The sequence below is a fragment of the Ursus maritimus genome, unplaced genomic scaffold (assembly GCF_017311325.1).
Source record: "Ursus maritimus isolate PB19 unplaced genomic scaffold, ASM1731132v1 scaffold_19, whole genome shotgun sequence".
NCBI lineage: Eukaryota > Metazoa > Chordata > Mammalia > Carnivora > Ursidae > Ursus > Ursus maritimus.
Window position 1 is genome coordinate 27,475,917 of NW_024424341.1, and position 12,262 is coordinate 27,488,178.

The 12,262-nt window shown below is 40.5% G+C and overlaps 1 protein-coding gene across 1 annotated transcript in view; it reads left to right on the forward strand.

Moving 5' to 3' along the window:
• The window catches only part of HYDIN (HYDIN axonemal central pair apparatus protein), a 394,665-nt gene that overhangs the window by 170,356 nt on the left and 212,047 nt on the right, over nt 1-12,262 (forward strand). Inside the window, exons 14-16 of the mRNA XM_008702363.2 lie at nt 3,085-3,152; nt 8,740-8,975; nt 11,648-11,748. Coding sequence (XP_008700585.2) covers nt 3,085-3,152; nt 8,740-8,975; nt 11,648-11,748 — 405 coding nt within the window. The remainder of the gene's footprint in view (nt 1-3,084; nt 3,153-8,739; nt 8,976-11,647; nt 11,749-12,262) is intronic.

Below are 12,262 nucleotides of genomic sequence, written 5' to 3' on the forward strand. Positions count from 1 at the left end.
ATTTTTATTTTAAGGAAAATTTTTAAATGCTCATACCGATAATACTCCAGGTATTGTAAAAGAGTCTACTTACAGTGTCAGTCGTCCAAGGCTAGACATTTGCAGCTTTTGTGCTACAAGTCCTTTGATGGCTTCTCCAGCTGTTTGTGATAATTGAAAGTCATTAATAGTAGAGTTTGTCCTCAGGTTTTAAAAAGAAGTTCTCTATGACCAACCCATTGGGCAGATATACAACTTTGGTTCCTGGTGCTTAGAAAGATCATGTCTTTAGAACACATCACAGATCCTATTTGGATTTTCATAGCAACAGGTTGTTAATTACCTTGGCAGCCTCTCTTACTACGGTTACTGTTAGCAGGACCTCCTTCCGTTTACAGCTAAGGCCTCCCTTGGGGCCTGGGGATAACATAGACATTGTGGCCTGAAGAATCCTAGGAAAATTTGTTGGTGTCATGATATCTACTGGAAATTAAGAATCTCAAGATAAGCCTAAAGGTTATTACCGCTTCTTTCAATTCTTCCACCTAAGTGTCCCTGTTATGGAGTGAATTGTGTCCTCCCAAGCTCATATATTGAAATTCTAATAACCAGTACTTAAGAATGGGACTGCACTTAGAGATAGGACATTTAAAGAAGTAATTAAGGTAACATGATGCCATGTGGGTAGGCCTTAATACAGTGTGACTGGTGTCCTTATAAGAACAGGCACACAGATAGGAAAACTCCCTGTAAAGAGAAGATGGCCATCTACAAGCTGAGGAGGGAGTCCCTCAGAGGAAACCAGTCCTGCTGACATATTGATTTTGGACTTACAGCCCATAGAGCTATGAGGAAATAAATTTCTGTTGTTTCATCCACTCAGTCTGTGGTGCTCTGTTATGACAGCCCTAGCAAACGAACACAGCCTCTAACAAATAAGGAGAGTGAATGAATGTTTGTGTCTCAGGACTGCTGTGGCATAGCTGAGACAGACTGCCATAATCATAAACTTTTTTTTTTTAAGTCTCAAGACCTACCTGAAACATTCAGAAGGTATTTATATTTTCTTCCATAATACATCAGTGTTTGTGATAATAGAAAAAAATCAGCGCTGCTGTCTAAATATTTGAATAACATTGACTCTTCAAGAAGACCCACCATGCTCATCCTGGCCCATGGTTGACATCCTTCAGTGATAAACAGAACATGAGGAGGACAGGAGTAATTTTTCACATTGTATGAACTCTAGTTCACCTCCCACCTCCATAACAATTAACATCTCGTGACAAGCAATGGAGGTGGTTATCGGCAGAAGCAGGAAGAGCAAACCTGCAAATGCATCCCCCCATCTCCCTTTCAGAGATTGTCTGATCCTTGAGGGTCCTCAGTAAGCTCCAGCAGATCAGCTCTTCAAAGCCCCATCTGACTTCCTGACTTCAAGAGGTATCGCTCAGAATCATGAGCGTCCTCCACAACATCCAGCATCATTGATGGGCCTCTGTCCAAAATGGGGAAGACAAAACCTTAAAGCTCTGCTCTTACAAATAGTCAAGATAAAAATAACAACCACTCTGGGGCGCCTGGGTGGCGCAGTCATTAAGCGTCTGCCTTCGGCTCAGGGCGTGATCCCGGAGTTCTGGGTTTGAGCCCCGCATCAGGCTCCTCGGCTGGGAGCCTGCTTCTTCCTCTCCCACTCCCCCTGCTTGTGTTCCCTCTCTCGCTGGCTGTCTCTCTCTCTGTCAAATAAATAAAATCTTAAAAATAAATAAATAAATAACAACCACTCTATCTAAGGGTAAGAGCGTATAGGGTATTAAAAGACTGTAAGTTTACTTTTCATGTAGGGAAAAGGAAAATACTGGACAAGACAGGCTAATTCCTGTCCTTCAGGTTGAATAAGAAAGCCCATCCCAATTTCATGTGGCCACTCCCTAATTAAGTGCAGCCTAATAATTAGTACTGCATTTATTGATACACATCCGTACACACTGCTACTCTATTAGGAATAAATGTGTATTTTGGATATCCACTGAAACTTTTCTCGAGCACCTCCTACATGCAAGGTTGTATATTAGGTACAGTGACTGGGGAATTTGAGTTTGTTAGACATTCCTGTTGCATGAATCCTACTGTCTTAACCTTTGACTCTCTGAATTATTTTTCCAAGTTCAGGATGGATTGCCCATTCTCTCAAATATTCCCCGAGCTAACTAAAAAATACAGTAAAAAAAGTGACAAGGTAATTAAAAGGCTACCCTAAGAAAATATCTGTTTAACACAAAAGAAGATAATGGAGAAAAAGAGGAATGAGAAGGCATTAAGACATATAAAAAACAAGGAGTAAAGTGTAAGACATGAATCCTACTTTATCAGTAATTATATTAAATGTAAATATAGTTAACATTTCAATTAAAGGCAGAGATTGGCAGAATGGATTTTTTAAAAACCCACAAAACACAATCCAACTATATGCTCTTTTAGATCCCAAAATATGAAGAGTTGAAATTAAAAAGAATGGGAAAAAATACACTAGGCAAACAGTAACCAAAAGAAAGCTGTACTAATATCAGACAAAATAGACTTTAAAATAAAAATTGTTACTTGAGACAAAGAGGGACATTTTGCAATAATAAAAGAGTTAAGCCATTAAGGAAATATAACAATTATAAGCATATACGCACCTAACCCCCAAATATGTGAAGGACAAACTAACAGAACCAAAGAGAGAAATGGGAATAGATTAGTGGTTGCTTAGGGCACAGGGTGGGGGCTAGAGCATTACAGAGCTGTGATATGTATCTTACCCACATTACTGTTCTGCGCCATTGGTTTAGTGATGTGTCTGCTCTGCCTCATTCATTAGTAGGAATTTGGTGATAAGTTAACCACAGCATCATTTGCTAAAACCCAGGGGTTCGAGTCTTGAAAAAGAACTCTGAGAAGCACTGTGATAGACCATCATCTCGTGGTTTTTTTAAGTGCCAGATTCTGTACTTGACTTAATGCCAGTTTATGGTTTTTAGGACTTGTTGTCTCCCTAGTTCCTGATTGTTATTCTGAATTCACTGCATTCTCTACTCCCCCAATTTGTATTCCTGCTTTCAGAGGCTGCGTCATTGGACCTACCTTCCATTTTAATGTTCCTGCTCTGCACTTTGGTGATGTTTCCTTTGGTGAGTATTTTTCCATTTGAAGTTAGAAATTGAGTGGAATTACTTTTCTCTCTACATGGAAGGGGGAAGGTTTTCAAAGAACCTCTCACCATTTTTTTATGGGTAATAGCTAAAAGAGTCTGGAAATGTTCTCTCCTTCCTCTGCAGCAATGCATTTTGGTGTCATTTCCTAGTTTATATGTGGAAGTTATAACCATGACCTGGGCACTAAGAGCTGTTGGGTCGTGGTTGCCCCGGCTCTTCCAACACTGGAACAATGGAAAGCCTTAGACTTCACACTCCTATCTGAATGTTCTGAACACTCTCTGCCTACCTACCTATCTGTCTATAAGATTTATTTTTTTATTCTAGAGAGAGAGCACAAGTGGGAGGGGGAGAGGGAGAGAATCTCAAGCAGACTACACACTGAGCAGGGAGCCCAATGCCAGGCTTGATCTCACGACCCTGAGATTATAACCTAGCCGAAAGCAAGAGTCAGACACTTAACTGACTGTACCACCCAGGTGCCCCCCTGAACACTCTATTTATATGAAGATTCTGATTTGCCAGTCTGGTTACACAGCAACCTGTTCACAGAGATGCTCTCAAGTTTCAAGTGAATTCAGTGGTGGTTTGACTCAGGTGTTCTATCACTCCAAATGGAAGATGTCTATATTTTTGTGTTGTCTTCTTGCTCAGTTACTTCCCTGAGTCATTTCCTCCTGTCTCAGCATTTCCAATAATAAAAACGACTGCATTGGCAGTAGAAGTGTCCGTTTATTGGTTCTTTCTTGTATTCCAGACACCGCTAAGTGAATTACATGCACTACATTTAAACCTTTTAGCAGCTCTTTGAGGAGATGCTATTTAGGAGTCCCATTCTGGAGCTGGAAGAACTGAGCATTCGAACAGTTAAATAACTTCCCATGGTCACACAGCAGTGGCAGAATGAGTATTTCAAATGAGATCTCTCTAAATCATGCACTGTGAACAGGGGTAATGTTCCCCCAAAGGAACAAAAACTGTTTGGCGTTGAAAAAAAAGAAAAAAAAGAAAGCATAGATCTAATCAATGTTTGTCATCCTCCAAAGTTCAGCCCCATGCAACACAATCTTATTCCTTAGTACTTAATTTTTCTCATTAGGGAGAAATTAGTCTAATTTAAATTATATATATATATATATATATTTTTTTTTAAGATTTTATTTATTTATTTATTTGACAGAGAGAGAGAAACAAAGCCAGCAGAGAAATTACAACAGGGGAGTGGGAGAGGAAGAAGCAGGCTCCCAGCAAAGGAGCCTGATGTGGGGCTCGATACCAGGACTCTGGGATCATGCCCTGAGCTGAAGGCAGACGCTTAACGACTGAGCCACCCAGGCGCCCCTAATTTAATTTATATTTAATTAATTTATTTCATTGAAAATTAATTCATCACAAGGTTTCTTTTAGGAGGTGGTAATAATTTAGAAAAGGCTGAGAAACCCTAGTCTGAATCTGTAGTCCACAATCCTTTCCATTTTTCTTTGTTTCCTCCATTTTGAATTTCAGTTCTTTTGCTTCAAGTAGGCCCATCTACTTGGGGAAAATTTTTTCTTTACAAAAATATCTTTTCTTTATAAAAAGCTGATTTATAATGCCTTTATCAGTTGCTCTAACATTTCACATTTCCTAACATATAGGAAGAGCTATATAAATGGAGTTGAATGTGTTTATTACCATAGAATATGAAAATGGCTGGAGAAATTTTAACAAATTTGTAGGGCATTTTAAGTGATAGAGTTTTTGAAGGAAAGTAAGAGCGACCTACAACTTGAAAATTGTCTGATGGCCAACTAAGACAGACATACTCTCTCAAGGGGTTATAACTGTGACTGATCCACAGTAAGAGGTGAATTACTTACCCAAAGATCTGTGCAGTTATCCTCCAAACAGCTCAGCTGAGGCCGCAGAGAGGTCTGGGTGACTGACGCATGCAGTGTACCCTTCCACAGGCATTGAAATACGAACTCCAACACAGAATAGTTGGGAAATGTGCCCTCTATCATATTGCCCTGGAGGCAGAAAGCAGAATCTAGATAAGCACCTCAGTCTCTCCAAGAAATCTCATACTGATTCATTGTCTAGAGTCTGCCCTATTGCTCACCCTTGAAAGGTTAATGTCAATATTATGCCAATGGCAAACCAATTTTTGAGCCCCAAGAATATGTGAATCCAAACATTAAAAGGCATCAAACCCCTAATAGTACATTTCAACAAAATATGGCAAACAGGAAGTGTATATTTATGCCCAAGAGGTCATTGATTTATTCAAATTGGCAAGCTCTGGGTAACACAGTGGGTAAAACCATTTATGCGTGCTCCAAAGCTAAGTAGGTTTTTTTCCCATTAATGTCTTCCATTTGGTCTGTTCTTATCCCTAAGTATACAGGAAAGGCCATTATTGGGTAATTAAATCATTGTTCCCTTGAGCTTTAAAGATAATAATCAACAGCTCTTTCTCATGTTTGGTCCAGCTGGAAGTTTTGGTAACTAGCTTAGGTGAAAATTAGAAACAGCTTATTTTGCTTTAGTTGTATAACATCTTATTGAACCGTTTGGTGATAAGGCAGCTAGACAAGAGGCAGAAAGACACTGCAGACCCATGACCCAAGATTCCCCAGGTCTGAGATGTGAAAACTTATCCCTCCTAAGTCCACCTTCAAAATTCAAGTTGCATTTTTTTGAGTCTGGATATCGATTCCTTAATCTTCTCTGTCGTGTGGCAGGAAATGTTAACAAAAACATACCTTTTTGCTTGCCAACAGGAAATCTAGGGCTATTTCATTTTCAAAACCAATTGGGTCAGTTAATTCAAGCTACTTTGCTGTGCTTCTGGATTCTGCACTGTAAAAGCCAAAGTCGGAGACAATTTTGTGATACATTTTCAAAAATTTTTTATGATAATCTCTTTAGTCCCAAAGTTGGAGCTAGAGTTCTCTCGTGACTCCTACCCAAAGTATCATTATTTCTCCAGGAAGATTGGCCTCCTGTCACAAAGGAACATCATCCATGGAAGAGTTTTTTTACTGGAAACTTCCTAATTACCATCTCACATATGCAATTAGGGCTTTGATGAGGCAGACGAAAGTAAACATGTTATTGGCTCAGGGATGAAAGACCAATAAGGGTGCATATAGTTCCAGATGCAAGAGAAATTATCTGTTACAGGAATAAGCCAGGGATTGGAGGAATTCTCTTATTTATTTCAGGATGACTGGCATATTGTATGGAGTTAAACAAGGTTTGCAAAGACTTGTAGTGTTGGGGAGTACATTGAGCTAACTAAAGTTGGTAATATTTTCCCCATATTGTCATTAAGGCCCATTCTTGAAGAAGTGTCTGTTTTAGTGTAGAGACATGGCTTTTATTTGCTTAGAGATGAAGATTCTAGATTTGGCATCAGGGCCTGTTGGGATTAATGGTGTTAGATTATTATAAATACACTAAAGTAGATGAGAGGTCATAGTACTGTTGGTTGGTATCTGAAATGTTTAAAGAATGGCTATAAATATTTTGATGGTAGAATTGGATGTTGGATGACATATCTAATAATTAATTAGGTTGACTGAAGCTATAGTAGCATGAGAGAGTCAGATTATAGAATTTGGGTGGTGATTGTCCCTGAAGGATTACTGAAGCTTTGATAAATCCTCAGATTCATCAGAGTACAATGGACCAAGTAACAACTGATATGCCAGGTGATAGACCCAAAGGGGCAAGGTCACTATTTTTCAGGAGCTGCAAGAATATGTTAAATGAGAATAAGGAGTTTAGAAGGCTCCAGGTACTCAGTGGACCTGACCATTGGGTAATTTGGTCAGAGAAGGTAAGGTTTGAGGGCAAAGTTGCTGGGATAAGTATAGGGATTAAAAAAAAACAGCAACATGGTAGTTATCTTCCATGGCCCAGGTATGAACTGGTCATGTTTCCCTCAAGAGGAAATATTTAAATTGACTTTAGGAGGGTGTAAAGTAAGGTGTAAATTAATTGTGGTTGTCCCTTAGGATCTTAATTGCAATGATTATAGAAAGATCTTACAAAGGTTAGCAGGAAAAAAATCGTAGGAAGCATGAGGAAAGCCTAAACCCAATAATATTAGGATTTGGTGCAAGCAGAAGCCTAGGAGTAACACTTGTATTAGTAAGGACCCTTCAGTCTTTAATCAAATAATATCCCCTTCTTTAGGCTTCTTAACAAGTAACATGGGGTTTACAGGTAGTTGTGCAAGGAATTGTTCTAGCTAGGAGGTTGAAACTGGCTTTGTTCTCGGAAAAACTTCTAGCTTCGGGAAAATAGTCTGAGCAGTGGTTTGGAAGGACCCATCTGAATCCTTATATGAACTGCTTCCAGAGAACACCTTACGATGTAAGAACGCTTATCCCATAAATGGTCAGGTGAAATAAGGGTGAAGGATCTATAGTTTCAAGAGTCCTTGCTGGGAGAGTTCAGAAAAGTCGAATGCAGCAATACATGATTGTGAAACTGACTTTCGAGCAGTTTCCCTGGGATTTCCAAGAAAATCCTTCAGGTACGCTTAATTAGGCAATTCTTTTTCCATAACCAATCTCTTCCAAGTAGATTGGCAGGTGGTATCGCCAAGGAGATACAAGCGCGTTTCCTCCAGCAGCCCTAATGTGTAGACAGAGGCTCAGTCATGGGGATCTTGAGAAGTAGATCAGGTCAAAATAGCCCCTGCAGTGATGTAGTAACTACTCCAGAGACCAATTGTGTTTTGTTGCAGTGGGGTTCAAGGTAGAAAGAGTAGTGTTGCCATCTAGTAGAAATATACATATTTGTTCTCCTCTTGCTCTGAAAGTGGTAGCAGATACAGTGGCCACATCAATAATCCAAAATCAGAGCTCAGTTTATTTCTTGCCAGGCAAGGAGGATCCATATCTCTTAGAAAAGCACCAGGAATCTCCCCGAACTGAACGTAAGAAGGCTAGATTTAACATGACAAAGTAGCTTTGTCTAATGGAGGTAAAAGCCGGTGTGTTAGTCTCTGGCTGGCTCAAAAGCAGATTGTAAAGTCTCTCTCGGGAGAGGCTATTATTTGATTTCGTGTCATCGACCCTGAGAGCGCGAGCCTCACACAGGTCCAGGATGAGTTATATAATGTCTTGGCAAGGCTCTAGGTCACACAGCGGGGAAAACCACACAGGCTTCTCCTTTCACACGTTGGCAAATAAAAAGAGCAAATATGATTAATTTTCTTGAAAAATCTGTATTCTATGCAAAAATTAAATGCTAAATATACTTTTGGAGGACTATTCACCAAACAGATAATAGAGGCTGCTTCTTGAGAGGGTCCTGGATGGACATCAAGGGATGGTTTTATGTCTGTTGTTGCTAAATAGTAAGTGCATAAAAGTATTCGTTGAAGGAAAGAAAGGAAGAAAGAAAAAGAAAGAAATGCATTCATTGATTGTCCAACTGAAGACTGTATCAGGGAGAGGTGGTGTTAAGCAAGTAGTGATGAGTTGCATAGACAGTTCATTTGAGAGGTTTGACAATGCTAGCCAAGGTTGAAGTTCAAGAGGCTCTTACCTCACATTTTTTTTTCCAGGCTTCCCTCATACCTTGATATGTTCCCTCAATAATACCTCCTTGGTCCCCATGACCTTCAAACTGCGTGTTCCTGGGGATGGCGATGGCCATAAAAGCATTTCAAGTTGTGATCAGTATTCAGACTACAAAAGACCATCTGGAAACAAGGACGAAATACCCATAATGAAACCAAAAGAATTTACCATCACTCCCAGCAGTGGCACCATTCGCCCCCAAGGATTTGCTGCTATCAGGGTAAAGTGCACAGCCTTCTAGCACATATGGCCAAGGAGCCAAACTCTCAAATAGTTACTAGGACCACAGCTAAGGTATGCTTTAATTGCCCACCGTCAGTGGGAGGGAGTGCCTCTAATTGGAAAAGTGGGCCTGTAAGGCAATAAACTACTGGGGCCAAAGAAACCAGATGCAAAGATATTGGGCAAAAAGAACCGACACTGCTCTAGTGGATTTCCATCAATCTAGATGCATTGCCTTCACCAGAACAATGCAGTCTAGTGAACCGTAGTGCAACCACTGCTCTATATAGACAGTACACCCACTGGTACAAATATTAAAAGATTTAAGAACTCATTGATAATTATATCCTACTTTCCTTCAGAATCAAATCGTTCATACCAATAAAGGTCCAGATTTGTGCCACAGATGATACACAGTTTATTTAGATTTTTAATACAAATCTGGGCTTCATGGTGAATGTAGATGAGATATTCCTAACAGTGGTTTATATTTAGACCCACCGTGTGATGCTCTGGTTATGGCCACCAGCAGAATTATTTCACGGCTAACTGAGAAAGGTTTTACTGTCCTCCCTCACTTACTTTTGCTTCTTCAAATAGTTAGATCTAGCATTACTGAAGGCTGATAAATTGAAATTATTTTATCTTTTCTGGGAAAGAAAAAATAAGACTTCCATAGCTAAGGTTGGTAATTTTCTCTTTAGTCATTATTCTTGGAATATTTAATTCAGCTATGGTCTTACCCCCACATTTGTTTTAAATGTTTTATAATATCTCACTGTGAATCCACTCATCCTCAATCTTTTCTGGGAGTTTTTGGCTCTTCCAAGAGCTTCTCCGTGGACCTAATGAAGTTTATAGCATATATCTTTATAACTTCTCAGGGTTGTGGTCTTTGTCTGCTTGGGCTGCTCCTTTTACAAATACTCAAGACTGGGTGGCTTATAAACAACAAGTTTATGTCTCACAGTTTGGAGGCTGGAAGTCTGAGGTCAGGGTAACAGAATGGTAGGCTTCTGGTGAGAGGCCTCTTCAGGTTGCAGACTGCTGACTTCCTGTGTCCTCGCATGGTGGGAGGAGCTGGGAGCTCTGTGGGATATTTTTTATAAGGGAACTAATTCTGTTCATGAGGGCTCTAATCATGACCTAATCACCTCCCACTGGCCCCACCTCCTAATTACTACCACACTGGGGGAGTAAGATTTCAACATATGCATTTTGTTGGCAGGGAGGGAGACACAACCATTCAGATCATGGCAGTTCCTAGCTGTGACTTTCCCAGGAAGAAGTGCTGTTGCAAAGAATTTATTTTGTACTTACTGCTCAGCCTACACGTTACCTACCTTTCCTTTTTGCCTCTCGCACATCGCACAAGAAGATTTTAGAAGCCACAGCATCCATCTAGCAGCCTTCTGCCAGAGCCACTTGTTCTTCTGCCTTCTAACCATAGCTGGGAGATAGAAAGAGGGCTTCCTCGCTGCAGGCATCTCTGCACGCTGGGGCAGCTACTTCTCTCCGAATCTGACAAGTTTGCTTTCCAAATCAATGGCTCCGTCATTTCCCCTTTATATTTGGAAAAGCTTTCTCCAAGCTTCAGTTTTCACTCCTGAACTATATTTCAACCATGTCTGTGTAGACTCAAATTTGCATCCAATGATTCCCTTTGCAACCAAGAAAAAATTTTTAATTAGTCCTTCATCCATAATTTATAGATAGAAAAGCTTTCACCTATGCCAGAAGCTGTTCTCTACACTTTGAAGTATCTCTCCCACTACAAATCATCTTTAAGCAATGAAAAATTGTGACAAGACTTCAACAGCCTGAATGTAACATTTCACAATAAGAAATAAAAAACATAGGGTAAAATATATATACTGGACACATAATTGTCCTTGAGACCTTTATTTGGAGCTTCCTGTTTTCTGCTCCAGTAATGAATATGGAGGGTAAGGGAGGAGACAAGATTTTGATTTTGATTTTTTTTTTGAAGATTTTATTTATTTGTCAGAAAGAGCGAGCACAAGCAGAGGGAGCTGCAGGCAGAGGGAGAAGCAGACTCCCCACTGAGCAATGAGTCCCAGTGAGGGACTTGATCCCACGCCCCTGGGATCATGACCTGAGCTGAAGGCAGACACTTAACGGACTGAGCCACCCAGGCGTCCCAGGATTTTGATATTTCTTAAAAAGAAGACTATGTAGTTGACTCCTTATGCCATTTTCTGGAACTGACATGGTTATGTTCATTTATTTTGCTGTAGGAGAAACAGCTATACTGTTTTATTGGTGTATTGAATTTTCATAATGGATACAGCCCAGAGGCATAGAGAACAATTTAAATTGAGTAATTAGAGTTTGTTTAATATGGCTCATCCTTCAGGGTCATTTTTCCCCTGATGCAGGTATATGACTTCTTTGATACAGTCTTCTCAGAAATGAGCAAACCTATTATGCTAAAAGCCACTTGGTTTCTAACCTGGCCTTTGAAAAAACTCAGCAGGCCCTGACCCCGAAATGTAACTTGTTCCACTAAAAATGTAAAATGCCATACATTCTATGATAAAGTACTTAGAAGCCGTACTCATCGGTGCAGCCCTCCCCTGCTCCTTTCCCCGCTGCACAGAGGGAGAGCTGGCCTTGCAGAAGAGCCGCTTTTCACCTTTTTCTTTCCAGGTGACCTTATGCTCCAACACTGTGCAGAAATATGAGCTGGCCCTGGTGGTGGACGTGGAGGGCATCGGGGAAGAAGTGCTGGCGCTCCTAATTACTGCGAGGTATCACCCTCACCTGCTTTCGCTTCCCCAGTCTCCCCTGAGCCGCCGGTAATGGGCTGCCTCTCCTAGAGGCAGCACGCCTGCAGTCAGTTCACCCTGCATTTGTTCTGCTTTCCTGGGAAGGGAAGCTGAATCCGATATTCAAATGACAAAGCTTTGAAACAGCCAACTGCACCTTTGGTGGAGATAAGAGAAGGGATGCGTGTGTGTTCTGCAGCTGTTAAGAATAATAGTTCTTTCTAATGGTCTGAGTTTCCAAGTATATAACTAAAAAGGTTTTAGCAGGAAGAGGCAACCAGTTGCTGGTTTTTATTTTTATCTTTAAATATAGTACTCCAGGGTTATGTCCAGAAAGAACAGGGCTCACAGCCCTGCAGTGGGAGATCCATTTAGTGAGACAGTCCTGCTTTGGGACACTGTTACTATGACTTAAATGCCCCCCAGATGCGGCCCTCTAACCACATCAGCTCCTCAGAACTATCCCCACCTTCTCTGTGTCTTAATAGAGGCAGCA